Below are 25,562 nucleotides of genomic sequence, written 5' to 3'. Positions count from 1 at the left end.
TAGATAGTTATGGTGGTCAGAGAAGGAGCGACACACACACCGACACTTGAGCATAGGCTGTCAGAAGGAACATCCACTGTGTGTGCTTGATTTATTTTCCCACTCTGATGGGAGGGAAGTGAGGGGAAGTGTGTGTGTGCGTGCGTGTTTGTGTGTGTGCGTGCGTGCGTGTGCATGTGCACCTGTGCATGAACTGTCATAAGAAGGAGGCATAAAGGAAATAGAGCTCCCTTCTTGCACAATCCTTTGAAGGCTGATTTACAAGGAATTTGGCGCAACTGTTGTGATTAATGTTTTTGCACAAAATAATAATTATACAAGCATGTTGTATCACAGCCACTGTGTCAAATGTGTTGTACATCAGTTATACAACCTGAGTATGTACAGGGCCCATGCTTGGACAGACTCCTCTCATATCCCTGTTACCTACAGTGGGGGAAAAAAGTATTTAGTCAGCCACCAATTGTGCAAGTTCTCCCACTTAAAAAGATGAGAGAGGCCTGTCATTTTCATCATAGGTACACGTCAACTATGCCAGACCAAATGAGAATTTTTTTTCCAGAAAATCACATTGTAGGATTTTTTATGAATTTATTTGCAAATTATGGTGGAAAATAAGTATTTGGTCAATAACAAATGTTTCTCAATACTTTGTTATATACCCTTTGTTGGCAATGACACAGGTCAAACGTTTTCTGTAAGTCTTCACAAGGTTTTCACACACTGTTGCTGGTATTTTGGCCCATTCCTCCATGCAGATCTCCTCTAGAGCAGTGATGTTTTGGGGCTGTCGCTGGGCAACACGGACTTTCAACTCCCTCCAAAGATTTTCTATGGGGTTGAGATCTGGAGACTGGCTAGGCCACTCCAGGACCTTGAAATGCTTCTTACGAAGCCACTCCTTCTTTGCCCGGGCGGTGTGTTTGGGATCATTGTCATGCTGAAAGAACCAGCCACGTTTCATCTTCAATGCCCTTGCTGATGGAAGGAGGTTTTCACTCAAAATCTCACGATACATGGCCCCATTCATTATTTCCTTTACACGGATCAGTCGTCCTGGTCCCTTTGCAGAAAAACAGCCCCAAAGCATGATGTTTCCACCCCCATGCTTCACAGTAGGTATGGTGTTCTTTGGATGCAACTCAGCATTCTTTGTCCTACAAACACGACGAGTTGAGTTTTTACCAAAAAGTTATATTTTGGTTTCATCTGACCATATGACATTCTCCCAATCCTCTTCTGGATCATCCAAATGCACTCTAGCAAACTTCAGACGGGCCTGGACATGTACTGGCTTAAGCAGGGGGACACGTCTTGCACTGCAGGATTTGAGTCCCTGGCGGCGTAGTGTGTTACTGATGGTAGGCTTTGTTACTTTGGTCCCAGCTCTCTGCAGGTCATTCACTAGGTCCCCTCGTGTGGTTCTGGGATTTTTGCTCACCGTTCTTGTGATCATTTTGACCCCACGGGGTGAGATCTTGCGTGGAGCCCCAGATCGAGGGAGATTATCAGTGGTCTTGTATGTCTTCCATTTCCTAATAATTGCTCCCACAGTTGATTTCTTCAAACCAAGCTGCTTACCTATTGCAGATTCAGTCTTCCCAGCCTGGTCCAGGTCTACAATTTTGTTTCTGGTGTCCTTTGACAGCTCTTTGGTCTTGGCCATAGTGGAGTTTGGAGTGTGACTGTTTGAGGTTGTGGACAGGTGTCTTTTATACTGATAACAAGTTCAAACAGGTGCCATTAATACAGGTAACAAGTGGAGGACAGAGGAGCCTCTTAAAGAAGAAGTTACAGGTCTGTGAGAGACAGGAATCTTGCATGTTTGTAGGTGACCAAATACTTATTTTCCACCATAATTTGCAAATAAATTCATTAAAAATCCTACAATGTGATTTTCTGGATTTATTTTCTCAATTTGTCTGTCATAGTTGACGTGTACCTATGATGAAAATTACAGGCCTCTCTCATCTTTTTAAGTGGGAGAACTTGCAAAATTGGTGGCTGACTAAATACTTTTTTTCCCCACTGTATATTTGGTTTCATCATGTGATGTTCAAAGAAAAGTGAAGTATAAATAGAGTTTGGACAGAACATTCTCAATGCAACAGTCGTCATCTTTGTCAACTGTCTTTAAATCCTTCAGGCAAATAGTACTACTGAAAGAAAAACCAAGAAGAGTTTGAGAAGGTTTGAATCCTAAGCAACCTGCCTACACATTGTTGGAAGTACAATAGACCAACATAGCTACTGTAGTTGGTCAAAGCTGTCTGTTGGAAAACATTGGTAGAGCATGGGTGAAGTAGGTATTGTGGTGCTCATGTGAATTTCCTTTCTTTTTTTGGCTTCAGAACAATGTCTACTTCCCACTTAAAATTGTGTTTTTTGTTTTTAATTTCCATTGTTGTTACACCAGAAGGTGATTATACAACATTATAATATAATACATCTTAGTCATTTAGCAGACGCTCTTATCCAGAGCGACTTACAGTTAGCGAGTGCATATATTTTCATACTGGCCCCCCGTGGGAATCGAACCCACAACCCTGGTGTTGCAAGCGCCATGCTCTACCAACTGAGCTACATGGGACCACAATACAACAGCAATACAAGTAAAGTACACAATAATTACAAATGGCAACAGCGGTCTAAGGCAATGCATCGCAGTACTAGTGGCCTTACTACAGACCCGGGTTCATTCCCGGGCTGTGCCACAACCGGCCGTGGACAGGAGTCCCATAGGACGGCGCACATTTGGCCGAGTGTCGTTAGGGTAGGGTTTGGCCAGGGGGGCATTACTTGGCTCATCACGCCCTAGCGACTCCTTGTGGTGGGCCGGGTGCCTGCAGGCTGACCCCGGTCGCTGGCGGTGTTAAGGAGCGCGGTTAGGCGGGGCATGTTCCGGAGGACGCATGACTCCACCTTCGCCTCTTCCTAGCCCGCAGTGGAGTTGCAGCGATGAGACAAGATCAAAAGAGGGGTAAAATAATGTCGTTATTAGTATTTATTTAATATTAACAACCGATTTTCCAGAGGGAAGTGTAAACCAGAAACCCATTTAAGCCAAATAATTTCATGATCTCTTTTAACAAGATGATCTAGAAAGCTTCTGTAAAATATACAAATAGTAGGTAATGTACCCATTAACTATTTACATGAAAATGTAGTTTAAAGTTTATTGGAGAAAGGCCTAGTACTACATTACCTGTAAACAATCAAATGTAAAGTTCATTATAAAATGTAAAGTACACAATACAACGTACAATCAGATATAGTAAAATGCATATAGTAAAATGTGTACATACAATTATGGGATGGCCACAATTGCTCTTGAAGAGCTACAGGGTTCTGCAGGCTTTCTTGTTCAACACCTGATTCTACTATTCAATGTCTCGATGAACAGCTGAAGTCTTGATGAGCAGCTGAGTAGTAGAATCAGGTGTGGTAGCACTGGGCTTGAACAAAAGAGCCTGCATAAATCTGGATCGTCAATAGCAATTTTGGTAACTGCTGATACAAATACTGTGACAAATGAGAAACTGCCGATAAACACCTGCTAAAATACAAAGTCACTAGACAAGTACAAAACACTTTTAAGAATACATATTTACAAATCTGACATTGGATATGTGCTCTAAATCCTTTAGCTACAAATGTTCTTAGTAATGCTAAGTAACACAGCTGTCAAACTCCAGCAAAAGACCACAAATTAATTCCCACATTTATAAATGGCAGTATACAGTAAATATTAAAACAGATGGGAGGAGAGTTTGAAAGCTGGGCTCGGTTTCCCAAGAGCTTCTTAAGGCTAAGTTCATCGTTTGTCACGATTGTCTGTGAGATGCGGTAAACGAAGTCAGGCGCAGGACACAGAACTCTTGGATACGTACTTTTAATACAAAAAGGATCCAAAAGGACACAGAAAATAACTCCACGCAGGAAGGAAATAACCCGCTCACAAAATAGACAACCGTGAAGGGGAAAACAATCACACACAAAGTACAGATGAGAGACAGGGGTAATTATAAGGGAAACAATTAACATAATGACGAACAGGTGTAAACAATACAGACAAAACTAAACAAACACAGATTACATCGAACGGCAGTAGCTAGTACTCTGGGGACGACGAACGCCGAAGCCTGCCCCAGCAAGGAGGAGGAGCAGCCTCGGCAGAATCCGTGACAGTACCCCCCCCCCCCTTGACGCGTGGCTCCAGCCGTGCGCCGACCCCGGCCTCGAGGACGGCCAGGAGGACGCGGAGCAGGGCGAGTTGGGTGACTCCAGTGGAACTCTGTCAACAGGGAGGGATCTAGGATGTCCCTCCTAGGGACCCAGCACCGTTCCTCCGGACCATACCCCTCCCACTCCACGAGATACTGCAGACCCCCCATCCGACGCCTCGAATCCACGATGGAACGGACTGAGTACGCCGGAGCCCTTTCGATGTCTAGTGGGGGCGGAGGGGCCTCTCGTACCTCATTCTCCTGGAGTGGACCAGCTACAACCGGCCTGAGGAGAGACACATGGAACGAGGGGTTAATGCGATAATTAACAGGCAGCTGTAACCTATAACATACCTCGTTCAATCTCCTCAGGACTTTAAATGGCCCCACAAACCGCTGGCCCAGCTTCCGGCAGGGCAGGTGAAGGGGCAGGTTTCTGGTCGAGAGCCAGACCCGATCTCCCAGTGCATAAACCGGACCCTCACTGCGGTGGCGATCGGCGCTCGCCTTTTGCCGTCTGATGGCCCACTGCAGATGGACGTGCGCAGCGTTCCATGTCTCCTCCGAGCACCGAAACCATTCATCCACCGCAGGAGCCTCGATCTGGCTCTGATGCCAGGGTGCCAGAACCGGCTGATAGCCCAACACACACTGGAAAGGAATAAGATTAGTGGAGGAGTGGCGGAGTGAGTTTTGGGCTATCTCTGCCCGGGGAATATACCCGGCCACTCCTTCTGCCGGTCCTGGCAGTAGGACCTCAGAAACCTACCCACATCTGGGTTTACTCTCTCCACCTGCCCATTACTCTCAGGGTGAAAACCAGATGTAAGGCTGATCGAGACACCCAAACGTTCCATAAACGCCCTCCACACTCTAGAGGTGAACTGGGGACCCCGATCAGACACTATATCCTCAGGCACCCCGTAGTGCCGGAAAACGTGAGTAAACAGGGCTTCGGCCGTTTGTAGGGCTGTAGGAAGACCTGGCATAGGGATGAGAAGGCAGGCCTTAGAAAACCGATCCACAACGACCAAGATCGTTGTGTTCCCCTGGGAGGGGGGAAGGTCCGTGACAAAATCCACCGACAGGTGAGACCACGGCCGTTGTGTAACGGGGAGAGGTTGTAACTTCCCCCTGGGCAGGTGTCTAGGTGCCTTACACTGGGCGCACACCGAGCAGGAAGAAACGTAAAATCTCACGTCCTTAGCTAAGGTGGGCCACCAGTACATCCCGCTAAGACAGTGCACCGTCCGACCAATACCAGGATGACCAGAGGAGGGTGACGTGTGAGCCCAATAAATCAGTTGGTCACGGACCTCGAGCGGCACGTACCTCCGTCCCTCTGGACACTCTCGGGGAGAAGGGTCGGTACGTAACGCCCGCTCGATTTCCGTGTCGACTTCCCACACCACCGGTGCCACGAGACAAGACTCCGGTAGTATGGGAGTGGGCTCAATGGACCTCTCCTCTGTGTCATATCGTCGGGACAGGGCGTCTGCCTTAACATTCTGTGACCCGGGGATATACGTGATCATAAAGACAAACCGGACCAGAAACATGGCCCACCTAGCCTGACGAGGGTTCAGTCTCTTCGCTGCCCGGATGTACTCCAGGTTACGATGGTCAGTCAGAATGAGAAAAGGGTGGTTAGCCCCCTCAAGCCAATGTCTCCACACCTTCAGGGCCTGGACCACAGCTAGCAGCTCCCTGTCCCCCACGTCATAATTGCGCTCCGCCGGACTGAGCTTCTTAGAATAGAAAGCACAGGGGCAGAGTTTTGGAGACGTGCCCGAGCGCTGAGATAGTATAGCACCGATCCCCGCCTCGGACGCATCCACCTCGACTTGGAACGCCAAAGAGGAATCTGGATGTGCCAGCACCGGAGCTGAGGTGAACAGGTCCTTCAAATGACTAAACGCCCTGTCCGCCTCAGCCGACCACTGCAAATGCACCGGGCCCCCCTTTAGCAGGGAGGTAATGGGAGCCGCTACCTGTCCAAAACCCCGGATAAACCTCTGGTAGTAATTGGCAAAACCCAAAAACCGCTGCACCTCCTTTACTGTAGTTGGAGTCTGCCAATTACGCACGGCTGAAACGCGGTCAATCTCCATCTTCACCCCTGACGCAGACAACCGGTGTCCCAGGAAGGAGATGGACTCCTGGAAAAACAGACAATTCTCTGCCTTCACATACAGATCATGCTCCAACAGTCTACCCAGCACCCGACGTACCAGGGACACATGCTCGGTACGTGTAGCGGAGTATATCAGAATGTCATCAATATACACCACTACCCCCTGTCCATGCAAATCCCGGAAAATCTTGTCTACAAATGATTGGAAGACTGAAGGAGCATTCATTAGACCGTATGGCATGACGAGGTACTCATAGTGACCAGAGGTGGTACTGAAGGCTGTTTTCCACTCATCTCCCTCCCGAATGCGCACCAGGTTGTAAGCGCTCCCGAGATCCAATTTTGTGAAGAAGCGCGCCCCGTGTAATGACTCCGTCATACTAGCAATCAGAGGGAGAGGATAGCTTTATTTAATAGTGATCTGATTGAGACCACGGTAATCAATACACGGGCGTAAACCCCCATCCTTCTTCTTCACAAAAAATAAACTTGAGGACGCAGGAGAAGTGGAAGGCCGTATGTATCCCTGTCTCAAGGATTATGCAACGTATCTCCATAGCAGCCGTCTCCTCCTGAGACAGAGGATACACATGGCTGCGAGGGAGCGCCGCGCCAACCTGGAGGTCTATCGCACAATCCTCCTGTCGATGAGGTGGTAATTGAGTCGCCTTCTTCTTACAGAAGGCGCTTGCCAAATCGGCATACTCAGGAGGAATGTGCATTATGGGCATTTGGTTCGGACTCTCCACCGTCGTTGCCCCTACGGAAACATCTACACACCGCCCCACATACTGATCAGACCATCCCTTGAGAGCCCTCTGTTGCCATGAAATGTTGGGGTCATGAGATATTAACCACTGGAAACGCAGGAGAGTCAATTAAATTAAATGTATAGTCTCCTCATGACCCTTCTGCGTTTTCATCTTCAGTGGCGCTGTGACCTCCCTAATCAATCCCGACCCCAAAGGTTGGCTATCTAGGGCATGGATAGGGAAGGGCACATCGACTGGTAATATAGGGATCCCTAACTTATATATTTTACATTTTAGTCATTTAGCAGACGCTCTTATCCAGAGCGACTTACAGGAGCAATTAGGGTTAAGTGCCTTGCTCAAGGGCACATTTACGTCATTTAGCAGACGCTCTTATCCAGAGCGACTCACCAATTGGTGCGTTCACCCTATAGCCAGTGGGATAACCACTTTACAAATTTTTTTTTTTGGGGGGGGGGTAGAACGATTACTTTATATGAGAAATGGCGATCGATAAAATTCCCAGCTGCGCCTGAATTGACTAGCGCCTTATGCTGGGAGTAAGAAGAAACTTCTGGAAACATCACTTGGATACACATATGAACAGCAGAGAGCTCTGGGTGAGTTGGGACCTTACTCACCGGAAATGACTCATCAGTGCGCTGCCTCGAATCCGAGGAGACCCTCCCCAGCACCGAACCGCCGTGTGTCCTCGGCGGCCACAGTTGGTGCAGGGGACAGCCTCCTTCCTGGCCTCCCTACTACCAGCACCCCCGAGCTCCATAGGGCTCGGCTCGGAGGTGCTGGGGGATGGAATGGACGGCCCCAGCGCTGGACGTCCACGGGTAGCCAATAGGGTATCCAAGCGAATCGACATGTCCACCAGCTGATCGAAGCTTAGGTTGGTGTCCCTGCAGTCCAGCTCTCGACGAACGTCCTCCCTCAGGCTGCATCTGTAGTGGTCGATGAGGGCCCTCTCATTCCATCCCGAATTGGCAGCCAGAGTCCGTAAGTCCAGTGCGAATTCCTGCGCGCTCCTCCTCCCCTGTCTGAGGTGGAATAGACGCTCACCCGCCGCCTTCCCCTCCGGGGGATGATCGAACACTGCCCTGAAGCGGCGGGTGAACTCTGCATAGTTCACAGTAGCGGCGTCTATCCCTCCCCACTCGGCGTTGGCCCACTCCAGTGCCTTGCCGGACAGACAGGAGATGAGGGCGGACACGCTCTCGTATCCCGAGGGTGCCGGGTGAATGGTTGCCAGGTAAAATTCCACCTGGAGCAGGAAACCCTGACACCCGGCTGCGGTGCCATCATAAGCTCTCGGGAGCGAGAGCCGAATCCCACTGGACTCCGGATGTGAGACGATAGGATTAGCCGATGGTGGTGGTATCATTGGAGGAGGTGTGGGCAAACCTCCTCTCTCCCATCGTCCCAAAGTGTTCATAACGTTATCCATAGCGGCACCAAGATTTTGGAGCATCGCTGCTTGTTGTAGGACGCGCTCCTCGAGTGATCCAGTCGGTGCCGTCGCTCCTGCTGACTCCATGGTAAGGTGTGTGATTCTGTCACGACTGTCTGTGAGATGCGGTAAACGAAGTCAGGCGCAGGACACAGAACTCGGATATGTACTTTTAATACGAAAAGGATCCAAAAGGACACAGAAAATAACTCCAAGCAGGGAGGAAATAACCCGCTCACAAAATAGACAACCTGTCACGATCGTTTACGAACGAGAAGGACCAAGGCGCAGCGTGATATGCATTCATATTTATTAACGACTAAACACACGACAAAACAACAAACGAAACGTGAAGTCCAAGGTAGCATACAAACAACATACCTTACACGGAACAAGATCCCACACCGACTAGTGCCAAACAGGCTGCCTAAGTATGGTCCCCAATCAGAGACAACGAGATACAGCTGCCTCTGATTGGGAACCACCCTGGCCAACTTAGATCTAAACGATCTAGCACATCAACATAGAAAATATAACACAGAAACTACACACCCTGGCTCAACATTTCAGAGTCCCCAGAGCCAGGGCGTGACACAACCGTGAAGGGGAAAACAATCACACACAAAGTACAGATGAGAGACAGGGGTAATTATAAGGGAAACAATTAACATAATGACGAACAGGTGTAAACAATACAGACAAAACTAAACAAACACCCATAACATCGAACGGCAGTAGCTAGTACTCCGGGGATGACGAACGCCGAAGCCTGCCTGAGCAAGGAGGAGGAGCAGCCTCGGCAGAATCCATGACATCGTTAGAACCTTCGTAGGAGCATCTTTAAATTTCCAAGCTGTTTTCCAAAACCATCATTTTTAAAGTTGCACTTGAAAATGATCGTATTCTAACGGCTGCCTTAGACCACTCATAGAACAGCTAGGTGCGTCATTAGACGTTTTTTTGCCCTCCTGCGTGACTTTATACACAGATGATCTCCGCTAAACATAGAATCACATTGTTTATCCTTCTCTCTGTGATCTCAATAACTTCAGAATGAAGTTGACTATATTTCTATATGATTGGCCTATTTCAATCATATCGAAATACAGTACCTTCGGAAAGTATTCAGACCCCTTGACCCATTTTGTTACATAACAGCCTTATTGTAAAATGGATTAAATAAAACAATTTCCTCAGCAATCTACACACAATAACCCATAATGACAAAGCAAAAACAGGTTTTAGACATTTTAGCACATTTATTACAAATAAGGAACAGAAATACCTTATTTACATAAGGATTCAGACGCTTTGCTATGAGACTCGAAATTGAGCTCAGGTGCATCCTGTTTCCATTGATCATCCTTGAGATGTTTCTACAACTTGATTGGAGTTCACCTGTGGTAAATTCAATTGATTGGACATGATTTGGAAAGGCACACACCTGTCTCTATAAGGTCCCCCAGTTGACAGTGCATGTCAGAGCAAAGACAGTGCAATGAGGTCGAAGAAATTGTCCGTAGAGCTCCGGGACAGGATTGTGTCGAGGTACAGATCTGGGGAAGGGCACCAAAACATTTCTGCAGCATTGAAGGTCCCCATCTCATTCTTAAATAGAAGAAGTTTGGAACCACCAAGACTCATCCTAGAGCTGGCCGCCCGGCCAAACTGAACAATTGGGGGAGAAAGGCCTTGGTTAGGGAGGTGACCAAGAACCCGATGGTCACTCTGATAGAGCTCCAGAGTTCCTTTGTGGAGATGGGAGAACCTTCCAGAAGGACAACCATTTCTTCAGCACTCTACCAATCAGGCCTTTATGGTAGAGTGGCCAGACGGAAGCCACTCCTCAGTAAAAGGCACATGACAGCCCACTTGGAGTTTGCCACAAGGCACCTAAAGGACTCCCAGACCATGAGAAACAAGATTCTCTGGACTAATGAAACCAAGATTGAGCTCTTTGGCCTGAATGCCAAGTGTCACGTCTGGAGGAAACCTGGCACCATCCCTACGGTGAAGCATGGTGGTGGCAGCATCATGCTGTGGCGATGTTTTTCAGTGGCAGGGACTGAGAGACTAGTCAGGATCAAGGGAAAGATGAACAGAACAAGGTACAGAGAGATCCTAGATGAAAAGCTGCTCCAGAGCGCTCAGGACCTCAGACTGGGGCGAAGGTTCACCTTCCAACAGAACAAGGACCCTAAGCACACAGCTTAGACAACGCAGGAGTGGCTTCGGTACAAGTCTCCGAATGTCCTTGAGTGGCCCAGCCAGAGCCCGGACTTGAACCCAAACAAACATCCTATCCAACCTGACTGAGCTTAGATGATCTGCAGAGAAGAATGGGAGAAACTCCCCAAATACAGGTCTGCAAAGCTTGTAGCGTCATACCCAAGAAGATTTGAGGCTGTAATCGCTGCCAAAGGCGCTTCAACAAAGTACTGAGTTAAGGGTCTGAATACTTATGTAAATGTCATATTTCAGTATTCAGTATACATTTGCAAAAATCTCTAAAAACCTGTTTTTGCTTTGTCATTATGGGGTTTGTGTGTAGATTGATGAGGAATTGTTTTATTTAATCAATTTTAGAATAAAGCTGTATCGTAACAAAATTAGGAAAAAGTCAAGGGGTCTGAATACTTTCCGAATGCACTGTACCTTGCTAGCTAACTTAGCTCATCAAAATGTATTTTATTTTCTATTTCTGCACGATGCCACTTTTAAAGCCATGAATCTCATATGGACCTCACTGTCACCACTAGTCATCTAGCTAGCCACGTAGCCAGCAGGGTTGCATCGGTTTCCATTGGACTAGACTAGAGCTTACTACCTAGGTAGATAATGCTGGCTAGCTAGCTAACTAGCTACCTAATGCTAGCATCACCAGCATGCTAATCATATCTAGCTAGCTAATGACGATACATCAGTCGTAGGCAGGTAAAATCAAGCAAAATGTATTGAATTGAATCATGTTTTGACATTGTAGTGGCTATTGCTGTTTTGTTTGTTTTTTGCTTAGTGACATTGTGAATATCATCTTTTGGGCATTTAACTCTGATTTAACTAGTTATGTATCTAATCCGGTTTTGGCATTGAGAAAATGAATGAAGTCCCAAATTCCGTGAGAATTTGTGCACTCAAAAATAAAAGATCCAGTCACAGATTAGGAGCCACTACCTTAACAAATTGTCTAAAACAGTTTATCTGTTGAAAACAGTTTCATTTTATCACATAGCTAACCAATTTAGCAAGCATGGAGTTTTCTTTTGACAGGTCATGCAAGCATGGAATGATCATTATGATGTTGTTATTTTTTATCTGCATGCTTCATGTGCAACCCGCACCCCTGCACATTTTTACTTGTGGATGGCGACTTTAGGTTTTCGGGAACACATTGAAAGTAACTTGACAATGTGTTGATCAGTCAGTGCAAATTTGGATTATAATGTCAAGAAGAGGAGGGAATGTTCTCAATTAATACATAAGGTAAGGGCTAGAATTTTCTCTGGATCTTCTAACAGCGACGTGTCTGTCTGGTATGTGCATGTATTATAAATTAGCAGTGTGGCAGTTTTCCCAAAGTTCTCAAAGTTGGGTGTATCTAACTGGCTATAATAGCAGCCAAGGAAATTCATTAGCTTATTTGTTTGTGCTTTGATTACACGCAAGTGTCCAGGTCAGCAGTTTACACAAATTACTGTCTTCAGCCACATTTGACTGACCACCTGGATTCGGTCCTGCAGCCTGCTGGTCCGAAATAGCATAACTGGTGTATTTTAACACCAACAAACCCATCTGTTTAAAAATGAATGTAGGATATGTCAATCTAGCAAACCAGGCAACTAAAAGTAACTTTCTAAACAATGTTTTGGTTCGTTTTGGTTTGTTTTCTATCTATGACCATATCATAGCTTAGAACGTCTTAGCTTTAGCTAATTATTACAGGAAATCACAACAAGATCATTATTTACAAGTTAATGGCGAGCTAATTACAGAAAATAGCTTACGGGTGAGTGTGATGAAATAGAAGCAGGGCATTCTACCTGGGATTTTTAGAACTAGGACACTGTCTTGTTGTCCTAACGTTATATCCTAATTTGACTTTAGTGCAGGTCATGTTAGCTAGCGAGCCATTCAGTGTGAGTGTGATGAAATAGAAGCAGGGCATTCTACCTGGGATTTTTAGAACTAGGACACTGTCTTGTTGTCCTAACGTTATATCCTAATTTGACTTTAGTGCAGGTCATGTTAGCTAACGAGCCATTCAGCTAACGTTAGCTAGCTAGCTAACAGTACACCTTAACTTGCAATAAAAACAACTTTCTGACAAAATTATAGCCATACTCTCTTCCCGTATACATGGTAGCTAGCTAGGAGAACAGAACACTCTTACCTGTATATGTGGATGAACACTTCTCCCTCTCGGTCACGGATGCCATGGTTGCCCTTATTTTGAAAATGTAATCCAGAGACAGGTGTTCTCTTTTCGACTCTCTCCGCATAATATCTCGTTAGCTATCATACTCTGCTTCCACCGGCATTCCACTGATTTTAAAACTCGGTCAACTTCTTTGTTGCAGTTCTTTATGATATCTTTCAAAAAAGCCGCATTAAATTTAAAAAATAAATAAAAATAAATTAGATAGGGTTACCTACACATACTGAGCTCCTCATGTTATTGACAGAAGCATGCTACAGGGCAGAAAAATCTGAACTCATCTCTTGGCATGTACTGCATGCCCATCCATTATCTCAGCCAATCAGGCTAGCAGGAAGGTTCCTGTCTTTTTCCGTGGCTAAACCAACTAAGCTCGTAATTTAACAATTTTATTTGTATTTACAGATGGCATACAAGTTTGTTATTAAAGCACATAAAAGTCCACATGTTCCAGAAGGCATTTCTGCCAAAAAACGTATTTTGATAACTTTCAAATGCCTCTCCTGTGAAGTAGTGACGTGCGATATACAACTAGTTTTCTGAAACGAGTCACATATGAAAAACCTTCCATAGCAAAATATACCTAGCTAGCTATCTACCATCCTTTTGCTTCTCATCCAACTGGTGTTATTTTCCGGATTGACTGACCTTCATGTCTTAAAGTAGTGATGGACTGTTGTTTCTCTTTGCTTATTTGAGCTGTTCTTGCCATAATATGGACTTGGTCTTTTACCAAATAGGGCTATATTCTGTATACCACCCCTACCTTGTCACAACACAACTGATTGGCTCAAACGCATTAAGAAGGACAGAAATCCCACGAATTAACTTTAAACAAGGCACACCTGTTAATTGGAATTAAAGCTGTCATCAAGGTAGAGGGTGGCTACTTTGAAGAATCTCAAATATAAAATATATTTTGATTTGTTTAACACTTTTTTGGTTACTACATGATTCCATATGTGTTATTTCATAGTTTTGATGTCTTCACTATTATTCTACAATGTAGAAAATAGTAAAAATAAAGAAAAACCCTTGAATGAGTAGGTGTGTCCAAACTTTTGACTGGTACTGTATATATATTACTAAATGGGAGTAGTACAGACCATAACTATTACCAAAAGTAGAACAGACAGTTTGGTGCCATTGAACTGATCCACCAGAACTAGATTTTCAGTTGACAACAGCTTCCATATTACATAGCTTGGACAGATACTTCCAGTCAATATTTAGTCAGTAGATATAGTATTCAATATCGTACTAACACTATATTTTACATTTTCGTCATTTAGCAGACGCTCTTATCCACAGCGACTTACAGTTAGTGAATGCATACATTATTATTATTTTAAAAAATTCTACCCCCTGTGGGAATTGAACCCACAACCCTGGCGTTACAAACGCCATGCTCTATCAACTGAGCTACATCCCTGCCGGCCATTCCCTCCCCTACCCTGAGCCAATTGCGCACCGCCCCATGGGTCTCCCGGTCGCGCCGGCTATGACAGAGCCTGGATTCGAACCAGGATCTCTAGTGGCACAGCTAGCACTGCGATGCAGTGCCTTAGACCACTGCGCCACTCGGGAGACACTGAGTGTACACAACATTAAGGACACCTGCTCTTTCCGTGACATAGACTGACCAGTGAATCCAGGTGAAAGCTATGATCTCTTATTGATGTCACCTGTTCAAGCCACTTAAATCAGTGTAGATGAACAGGAGGAGACAGGTTAAAGAAGGATTTTGAAGCTTTGAGATAATTGAGACATGGCTTGTGTATGTGTGCCATTCAGATGGTGAATGGGTAAGACAAAATATTTAAATGCCTTTGAAAAGGGGGGTTCTTAATGTTATGTAGCCCTATTAGAAAGGACATATTCTCTGGATTAAAATAGGGTCAAAACGTCAGCCCCTATTTCTTCTTGCACAAATGCTCCCCTGGGTTCCTAAACTAATTGTATTTTATAATGTTGGACTGTACAGCCTTACCTGTGGAGTTTGCGCCCATTGGATGGGGTGTTAGCCTACTCAGTGTTTCCCCTATTTCCCCAAAAAGATGTCATTCTCCAAGTTCTAAGACCAATGTTTTAATGAACCATTGAACTATTTATAAATGATACAATTAATAATATTTTGCTATTATGAGTAAGTATTACTTCAGTAAGGATTATTTTTCACTCACCTCGGGTATAGAAAGCCTTTCCTTTTGATAGTGTTTGAAAACGATGGTAATTCTCAATTATTCCAAAGACTGGCAGCACGAGACCATGTTTGATGTGAAGGCAAGCAATATTAATACATTTTGATAAGGGTATCTGAAAAATGTTGATGTAAAAAATTATAATTGTATGATATTGATATCTGTCTGGATCAAGTGCCATTCTGTGACTTTGGCTAATATGCTTTCTTTTTTTGCCATGGTATCGTTATGGTATCATTTTGCTATCGGGCATCGTGATGGTATCGAGTATTGTGATATTAAACCTAGTATCGGTATTGAAGTCTAAATTCTGGTATCATGACAATACTCCTATAATAATTACTGTAGTGTTTTTGCGGACTATAGCGTTTTTGCGGATATTACTGTAGTGTTTACTATAGTATTCTACAATATCATACACAATTCTATAGTAGGTACAGTACATGATTGAGGTATTACTACTGTGTGTAGTATAGTATTCTACAGTATACTACAGTTTACCACACAATTCTATCATAAGAACTGTATGTAAACTGTAGTATTTTTTCTTGTTTTTACATGTTGTTCTCTTGTTCTTGCAAAAATGTTTCAGATGGACTACATACAGTGGGGAGAACAAGTATTTGATACACTGCCGATTTTGCAGGTTTTCCTACTTACAAAGCATGTAGAGGTCTGTAATTTTTATGATAGGTACACTTGTATGATTTTTAAGTAATTAATTTGCATTTTATTGCATGACATAAGTATTTGATCACCTACCAACCAGTAAGAATTCTGGAATATACTGTATGTGGTCCTCTGTAGGTCAGCTGGTAGAGCACGGCGCTTCTAACGCCAAGGTAGTGGGTTCGATCCCCGGGACCACCCATACACAAAAAATGTATGCACGCATGACTGTAAGTCGCTCTGGATAAAAGTGTCTGCTAAATGGCTTATTATTATTAGAATACCTGGCCACTGTGACTGACCCAAAATTAAGGAAAGCTTTGACTATGTACAGACTCAGTGAGCATAGCCTTGCTATTGAAAGAGGCCGCCGTAGGCAGACCAGGCTCTCAAGAGAAGACAGGCTACAGTATGTGCACACTGCCCACAAAATGAGGTGGAAACTGAGCTGCACTTCCTAACCTCCTGCCAAATGTCTGACCATATTAGAGACACATATTTCCCTCAGATTACACAGACCCACAAAGAATTTGAAAACAAATCAAACTTTATAAACTCCCATATCTATTGGGTGAAATACCACAGTGTGCATCACAGCAGCAATATTTGTGACCTGTTGCCACAAGAAAAGGGCAACCAGTGAAGAACAAACACCATCGTAAATACAACCCATATTTATGTTGATTTATTTTCCCTTTTGTACTTTAACTATTTGCACATTGTTACAACACTGTACATGTAGAAAAGGCCCATGGAGTTGGTGGATTCGCCCTTTAATTCATGGCCACATTCGCAGCTGGGCCAGAGCGCTTTAATTAGGTCAGGTGAAAATGTCAGACAAATCTCAACTCATTAAAAGGAGGAAATCACCACCGCCTGACCTCGCTGCTTTTTCTCCCTCAGCTCCGTCTAATCCAGACATAAATCCACCGAATCTGTTATCTTTAATCTGAACTATCTATCAGTTATTGTTCATAGTTATTACCGCGGAGCGTGGCTTGGAGTGCACGCTTCAAACCTATTGTGTTACGGCAATGGACACTGATCATGGCCCTACAGATCATCACAGGCCAATTACACCATTGTTGATATATGGTTAAAATGTAACGAAATTACATGTACATACGAAGACAAACCTGGAAAGGATGAAATATGAAACGTAATTATTATTTGCTAAATTGATAAATCCTGATATCAAACTGATTGAGATTATAGATTGAATAATTCCCAACTGATCGATTTATTTGCATTCTCATTCTCATGATGAACGGTTATGATCCTAAATGACTCAATCATGCTTCATATTGAATTCCTATTGAACTGAATTGCTGAATTACCTCTATGTTAATGATGAGAATGATTGTTATGATTTGACTTTTGTGATTATGAATTTGATTTGATACATGTTATTCTGTTTCCTTTGTTATGCAGCACACACAAACTATCCAGTAAATATACCACTTTGTGGTAAAGGAATTCCTGCCTCAGTCTCCTCCATTCCTCTCAGTCACCTGACCTGTGACCACCTGTTCACCTTCACTATTGTCAGTCATCCTACCTGTCTGGCTACACACACAGATTCCAATAATCGTTCAGTATATAGCCATAATATGACATTTGAAATGTCTCTATTCCTTTGGAACTTTTGTGAGTGTAATGTTTACTGTTTATTTTTGATTATTTATTTCACTTTTGTTTATTATCTATTTCACTTGCTTTGGCAATGTAAACATATTTTTCCCATGCCAATAAAACCCTTTGAATTTAATTGAATTGAGAGAGAGAGACAGGAAGACAGAGATAGAGACATAGACAGACAGAACATTCTACCCCAAACCAGAGAAGGGAGATCAGGGGAATCAGTGGGGGTTTTGGATGTATGACAGGGGAGGTGTTGGCCCCCATGCTACGGTATCAGCCCCCCAGCTTCTAAAAACAATCCCCCCTCTGTGAGTCTGGGTGTGTGTGTATTTCACAAGCTTGGAAAAGGGATTTTGGGTCCCTTTAAATGCACACCACGGAGCACAGACAAAATAATCCCTGGTCATTCAACAGAATAAAAGCTTTGTGTGTGTGAAAGAGAGTGAGTGAGTCAGTGAGTGAGTGAATTAGAGAGAGGCAGGGTGGAGCGAGAAAAATATTGTGTACATTGACTTTGTGCATCCAAATCTCTCTGACTCACAATCTCTCCAATCTCTCTCTTTTGCCATGTCATTCTCTCTCGCTTCATCTCTCTGTCTTTTTTTTACCGTTTTCTCTTGAATTTGATCTCTCTCTTCCCCTCTCAGGACACATTAAACAACAACTCATTTGGTAAGAAGTACAGCTGGCAGGAGAAGGTCTCACGCTCATCCTCCCCCCTCAAAACAGGTGAGCTGTTCCACCACCACTTCATGTTACAGGAGACTGCTAGCTCATACCACCAGTTTAATCTTTTAGGGGGTTGCTGAGTTTGCTGATTTAGTAGATATAATTAGGCAACACAGCAGTAACTGCAGAATCAACCACTGCCACTAAAACGATATAAGTATTTCCTATTATCCATTCCAACATTGTCGAAAATCTGTCTGTGGATGAATTTCAGTGGCTCATTAGCGTCAGCCATATTGAACAGTCTGCTGTGGCTTAGCTAGCAGCCCAGAGCTACTACAGGTCTTAGAATGGCCTCTCTGAACTATATGTAAAACTAGCAGAGAGTGTGTTGAGTTACAGACTAGATGACCGATGCTGCACAACTATGAAGCTTCTAGTAGCCTAGCTGTCACTAAATGTGTTTGGAAGGAAAGGATAACAGAATCAAATAGAAAATGGTTGACTTTTTATTCTTGAAGCACATAAGGCTAGTACACATAAACCATTATTTTGAAGTTACATCTGTCTCTGTAATATATAACCGTATCTGCTTTAGGTCCACTAGTCCCAATTTGGTTTAGTGCTTTATATAGCTGTTTTCTTGATCAGATATCTCTTGAAAACCCCAATCATTAGTAATGGTTGTAATTATAACTTCATTTATGAAAAGCTTTTTATACATTTACATTTACATTTACATTTACGTCATTTAGCAGACGTTCTTATCCAGAGCGACTTACAAATTGGTGCATTCACCCTATAGCCAGTGGGATAATCACTTTACATATTTTTTTTATTTATTTTTTTAGGGGGGGGTGGTAGAAGGATTACTTTATCCTATCCCAGGTATTCCTTAAAGAGGTGGGGTTTCAAATGTCTCCGGAAGGTGGTGAGTGACTCCGCTGTCCTGGCGTCGTGAGGGAGCTTGTTCCACCATTGGGGTGCCAGAGCAGCGAACAGTTTTGACTGGGCTGAGCGGGAACTATGCTTCCACAGAGGAAGGGGAGCCAGCAGGCCAGAGGTGGATGAACGCAATGACCTTGTTTGGGTGTAGGGACTGATCAGAGCCTGAAGGTACGGAGGTGCCGTTCCCCTCACAGCTCCATAGGCAAGCACCATGGTCTTGTAATAGATGCAAGCTTCAACTGGAAGCCAGTGGAGTGTGCGGAGGAGCGGGGTGACGTGAGAGAACTTGGGAAGGTTGAACACCAGACGGGCTGCGCCATTCTGGATGAGTTGTAGGTGTTTAATGGCACAGGCAGGGAGCCCAGCCAACAGCGAGTTGCAGTAATCCAGACGGGAGATGACAAGTGCCTGGATTAGGACCTGTGCCGCTTCCTGTGTAAGGCAGGGTCGTACTCTCCGAATGTTGTAGAGCATGAACCTGCAGGATCGGGTCACCGCCTTGATGTTAGCGGAGAACGACAGGGTGTTGTCCAGGGTCACGCCAAGGCTCTTCGCACTCTGGGAGGAGGACACAACGGAGTTGTCAACCGTGATGGCGAGATCATGGAACGGGCAGTCCTTCCCCGGGAGGAAGAGCAGCTCCGTCTTGCCAAGGTTCAGCTTGAGGTGGTGATCCGTCATCCATACTGATATGTCTGCCAGACATGCAGAGATGCGATTTGCCACCTGGTTATCAGAAGGGGGAAAGGAGAAGATTAGTTGTGTATCATCAGCGTAGCAATGATAGGAGAGGCCATGTGAGGATATGACAGAGCCAAGTGACTTGGTGTATAGCGAGAATAGGAGAGGGCCTAGAACTGAGCCCTGGGGGACACCAGTGGTGAGAGCACGTGGTGCGGAGACAGCTTCTCGCCACGCCACTTGGTAGGTGCGACCGGTCAGGTAGGACGCAATCCAAGAGTGAGCCGCGCCGGAGATGCCCAGCTCAGAGAGGGTGGAGAGGAGGATCTGATGGTTCACAGCATCAAAGGCAGCAGACAGGTCTAGAAGGACAAGAGCAGAGGAGAGAGAGTTAGCTTTAGCAGTGCGGAGAGCCTCCGTGACACAGAGAAGAGCAGTCTCAGTTGAATGACCAGTCTTGAAACCTGACTGGTTTGGATCAAGAAGGTCATTCTGAGAGAGATAGCAAGAGAGTTGGCTAAAGACGGCACGCTCAATAGTTTTGGAAAGAAAAGAAAGAAGGGATACTGGTCTGTAGTTGTTGACATCAGAGGGATCGAGTGTTGGTTTTTTGAGAAGGGGTGCAACTCTCGCTCTCTTGAAGACGGAAGGGACATAGCCAGCGGTCAAGGATGAGTTGATCAGCGAGGTGAGGTAGGGGAGAAGGTCACCGGAGATGGTCTGGAGAAGAGAGGAGGGGATGGGGTCAAGCGGGCAGGTTGTTGGGCGGCCTGCAGTCACAAGTCGCAATATTTTATCTGGAGAAAGAGGGGAGAAAGAAGTAAAGCATAGGGTAGGGCAGTGTGAGCAGGACCAGCAGTGTCATTAGACTTAACAAACGAGGATCGGATGTCGTCAACCTTCTATACATTGCTCTCAAAGTGTGTATTAGTGTGTAGCAGTGATGGCATGGTGAATAGCTAGTGTCCCTACAAGGCTCTAATGTTTTTTTACAGTGAATTTGTGCTGGGCTTTTTGACAGTGGATTATGACATACTAGGTCAATCACATTATATTTGCTGCCCACTGAATATGATGAGTATTGTGGAATTAGCTTGTAATCCCAGTGTTACCTAACCAACTTGACGTTTCTGATATGTGTGTGTGTTTGTCTGTGCATGTTGCTGTTGATCTGTATGTGTTTGTTGTTGTCTGTGTGTACTGTATGTGAACTGCTGCATATGTTTCCATCTGGGTTTTTATCTATGTGCCCTTGTGTGTGTTTGTGTATTTTCTATGTGAATGTGTACATGTGTGCCTGTGTGGACATGTTTGCTTGTATGTCTGTCTGTGAGCCTGTGAGCCTGCATGACTGTATGCCTGTGTCTTGTATGTATGTCTGTGTGACTGTGTATGCCTGGGTCTGTGTCTGTCTCCCTACCCCAGGTGGGCTGACCTCTCCCCATGAGCACAGCTGTCTGAGCGATGAGGACAAGCTGCAGCAGGGAGGTGGGACGCAGACCAAGGACCGCGGCACATCCACTGATGCTCCCTGCAGACACAAACACACCTCTGGACACACCCACAGCTCCGCAGCAGGGACACGCTCCAAACTGCAGGAGAAGCCCACTGCATCCCCGCCTCCCCAAAACTACACACCCGCACCTCTGGGCCCCCCATGGAAGGGCGAGAGTGGGACACACAGAGAGAATATCCGCTATCACACAGACGTACGCCTAGAACCCACTGAGGAGATCTATCTGACTCCCGTGCACCGTTCCGAGCAGGACCGCCCATTCCTGTCCCAGCAGCCAGAGCACGGACGCATGTCAATCAGCTCTGACACCGAGGGCCCACCCCCTTACCAGCCTCTGACCGACCGGACCAACCCCTCCATATGTGAGGAGGACGAGGTGTATGTGCCCCCTCCCTCCTACGCCTCCTGTGTGGAGGCTCTCCTCACCCCCCCCTCTACCGCCCCCCCCAGGGAACCCCCAGCCTTAGCCCTGAACCTCAGCCTGAGGGAAGGAGGAGCAGGGGCGGTGGTGAGGGCAGGGGTAGGGGTGGAGTATGTAGATGCCCAGGACGAGACATTTGGGGGAGAGGGTGAGGCTGAGAATGAGAGGGTAAGGGATGTGGGAGGCAGGCAGTATTTGGGACGTGGCGGCTGTGGTGCCCCCCCGAGGACTTTGATGAGCTCGGAAGCGAGTGGTCTGTCTTACGACTCTGTGAAGTACACACTCGTTGTGGACGAGCACGCACAGCTCGAACTGGTGAGTCTGCAGCAGTGTTACCAATGTTACAGCGACGACAGCGACTCTGCGACCGTCTACGACAATTGTGTCTCGTCTCCGTACGAGTCGGCCATCGGGGAGGAGTATGAGGAGGAAGAGGAAGAAGAAGATAAAGAGGATGAGGAAGAGAGAGCGAGAGTGGAATGGGTGAGGAGAGAAGCAACCGCCTGTCTGTCAGAGGACTCCACCCCAGAGGCGAACCTACACTTCTCTAAGAAGTTCCTCAACATCTTCATGAACAGACGGTCACGATCGTCCAGTAGGTACCACCACTGAACCACAAGGACACCATCTTTTGTTCAGACACTGCAGTTTCTTACATTAGGCTTAAAGGGCAACTCCCTCACTTTTCATTATCTCCAGCACAATACGAGTGTCAACATATGTGTCAACATATGTGAAAATGGCGCATTTCTAAGTTTTGTAGGAACAAATATAAAGTTCATGTGTCACTGATCTACACACAATACCCCATAATGTCAAAGTGGAATTTTGTTTGTAGAAAATGTTGGAATTAATAAAAAAATTTAAGCTGACATGTCTTGAGTTAATAAGTATTCAACCCCTTTGTTATGGCAAGCCTAAATAAGTTCAGGAGTAAAACTGTGCTTACCAAATCGCATAATAAATTGCATTGACACATCCGTGTTCAATCATAGTGATTAACATTATTTTTTAATGACTACAGTGGCTTGCGAAAGTATTCACTCCCCTTGGCATTTTTCCTATTTTGTTGCCTTACAACCTGGAATTAAAATTGATTTTGTCGGTGTTTGTATCATTTGATTTACACAACAAAACTAGAAATAAGAAAAAAAAACTGAAATCTTGAGCATATATAACTATTCACCCCCCCCCCCGAAAGTCAATACTTTGTAGAGCCACCTTTTGAAGCAATTACAGCTGCAAGTCTCTTGGGGTATGCCTCTATAAGCTTGGCACATCTAGCCACTGGGATTTTTGCCCATTCTTCAAGGCAAAACTGCTCCAGCTCCTTCAAGTTGGATGGGTTCCGCTGGTGTACAGCAATCTTTATGTCATACCACAGATTCTCAATAGTCTGGGCTTTGACTAGGCCATTGCAGGACATTTACATGTTTCCCCTTAAACCACTCGAGTGTTGCTTTAGCAGTTTGCTTAGGTTCATTGTCCTGCTGGAAGGTGAACCTCCGTCCCAGTCTCAAATCTCTGGAAGACTGAAACAGGTTTCCCTCAAGAAATTCCCTGTATTTAGCGCCATCCATCATTCCTTCAATTCTGACCAGTTTCCCAGTCCCTGCCGATGAAAAACACCCCCACAGCATGATGCTGCCACCACCATGCTTCACTGTGGGGATGGTGTTCTCGGGGTGATGAGAAGTGTTGGGTTTGCGCCAGACATAGCGTTATCCTTGATGGCCAAAAAGCTCAATTTTTGTCTCATCTGACCAGAGTACCTTCTTCCATATGTTTGGGGAGTCTCCCACATGCCTTTTGGCGAACACCAAACGTGTTTGCTTATTTTTTTCTTTAAGCAATGGCTTTTTTCTGGCCACTCTTCCGTTAAGCTCAGCTCTGTGGAGTGTACGCCTTAAAGTGGTCCTATGGACAGATACTTCAATCTCCGCTGTGGAGCTTTGCAGCTCCGTCAGGGTTATCTTTAGTCTCTTTGTTGCCTTTCTGATTAATGCCCTCCTTGCCTGGTCCATGACTTTTGGTGGGCGGCCCTCTTTTGGCAGGTTTGTTGTGGTACCATATTCTTTCCATTTTTTATAATGGATTTGATGGTGCTTCGTGGGATGTTCAAAGTTTCTGATATTTATTTATAACCCAACCCTGATCTCTACTTCTCCACAACTTTGTCCCTGACCTGTTTGGAGAGCTCCTTGGTCATCATGGTGCCTCTTGCTTGGTGGTGCCCCTTGCTTAGTGGTGCTGCAGACTCTGGGGCCTTTCAGAACAGGTGTATATATACTGAGATCATGTGACAGATCATGTGACACTTAGATTATAATATGCCATTTAGCAGACGCTTTTATCCAAAGCGACTTACAGTCATGCGTGCATACAGTTTTGTGTATGGGTGGTCCCGGGGATCGAACCCACTACCCTGGCGTTACAAGCGCCGTGCTTTACCCGAACACAGGTGGACTTTATTTAACTAATTATGTGACTTCTGAAGGTAATTAGTTGCACCAGATCTTATTTAGGGGCTTCATAGCAAAGGGGGTGAACACATATGCACGCACCACTTTTACATTTATTTTTTCCAAATTTTTGAAACAAGTTATTTTTTTAATTTCACTTCACCAATTTTGACTTTTGTGTATGTCCATTATATTAAATCCAAAGAAAATCAATTTAAATTACAGGTTGTAATGCAACAAAATAGGAAAAATTCCAAGGGGGTTGAATACTTTTGCAAGGCACTGTATCTCATCTCTGTACGCCACACATATCATTATCTGTAAGGTCCCTCAATCGAGTAGTGAATTTAATAATAATAATAACAATAATAAATAATTTATTAATAATAATAATAATAATAATAATAATATAATTATAATTATTATTATAATTTCAAGCACAGATTCAACCACAAAGACCAGGGAGGTTTTTCAATGCCTCGCAAAGAAGGACATCGATTGTTAGATGTGTAAAAAAAGAAAAAACTGATGCTGAATATTCCTTTGAGCATGGTGAAGTTATTAATTTCACTTTGGATGGTGTATCAATACAGCCAGTCACTACAAAGATACAGGCGTCCTTCCTAACTCAGTTGTTGGACAGGACGGAAACTGCTCAGGGATTTCACCATGAGGCCAATGGTGATTTTAAAACAGTTACAGAGTTTAATGACTGTGACAGGAGAAACATTTTGTTCTGAATACAAAGCGTTATGTTTGGGGAAAATCCAACACAACACATCACTGAATACAACTCTTCATATTTTCCAGCATGGTGGTGGCTGCATCATGTTATGGGTATGCTTTTCATCGGCAAGGACTAGGGAATTTGTTAGAATAAAAAGAAACGGAATACAGCTATAAGCAGAGGAAAACCTGTTTCATTCTGCTTTCCAACAGACACTGGGAGACTAATTCACCTTTCAGCAGGACGATAACCTAAAACACAAAGCCAAATCTACACTGGTGTTGCTTACCAAGACGCCATTGAATGTACCATAGTGGCCTAGTTACAGTTTCGAATTAAATCGGCTTGAAACTCTATGGCAAAACTTGAAAATGGCTGTCTAGCAATGACCAACCATCAACTTGACAGAGCTTGAAGAATTTTTAATAGAATAATGGGCAAATATTGTACATTCCAGGTGTTTTGGTTAAGTGCTCTTAGAGACTTAACCAAAAAGATTCACAGCTGCAATCGCCGCAAAAGGTGCTTAAACAAAGTATTGACTCAGGGGTGTGAATACTTATGTATTCAAAATTTTTCTGCATTTAATTTTCAATACATTTGCAAAGATTTCTACAAATA

The 25,562-nt window shown here is 44.7% G+C and overlaps 1 protein-coding gene across 2 annotated transcripts in view; it reads left to right on the top strand.

Annotated features, from left to right (window-relative positions):
* The window catches only part of LOC123492135 (C-Jun-amino-terminal kinase-interacting protein 1-like), a 121,164-nt gene that overhangs the window by 69,163 nt on the left and 26,439 nt on the right, over nucleotides 1–25,562 (top strand). For both annotated transcript variants that reach the window (XM_045224121.1, XM_045224120.1), the window contains exons 4-5: nucleotides 18,165–18,246; nucleotides 21,241–22,347. In XM_045224121.1, the coding sequence (XP_045080056.1) occupies nucleotides 18,165–18,246; nucleotides 21,241–22,347 (1,189 nt within the window). The remainder of the gene's footprint in view (nucleotides 1–18,164; nucleotides 18,247–21,240; nucleotides 22,348–25,562) is intronic.

This window comes from Coregonus clupeaformis, chromosome 13, assembly GCF_020615455.1.
Source record: "Coregonus clupeaformis isolate EN_2021a chromosome 13, ASM2061545v1, whole genome shotgun sequence".
NCBI lineage: Eukaryota > Metazoa > Chordata > Actinopteri > Salmoniformes > Salmonidae > Coregonus > Coregonus clupeaformis.
Note: the sequence above shows the minus strand (reverse complement) of the source record. Positions and strands in the feature narration are given on the sequence as shown.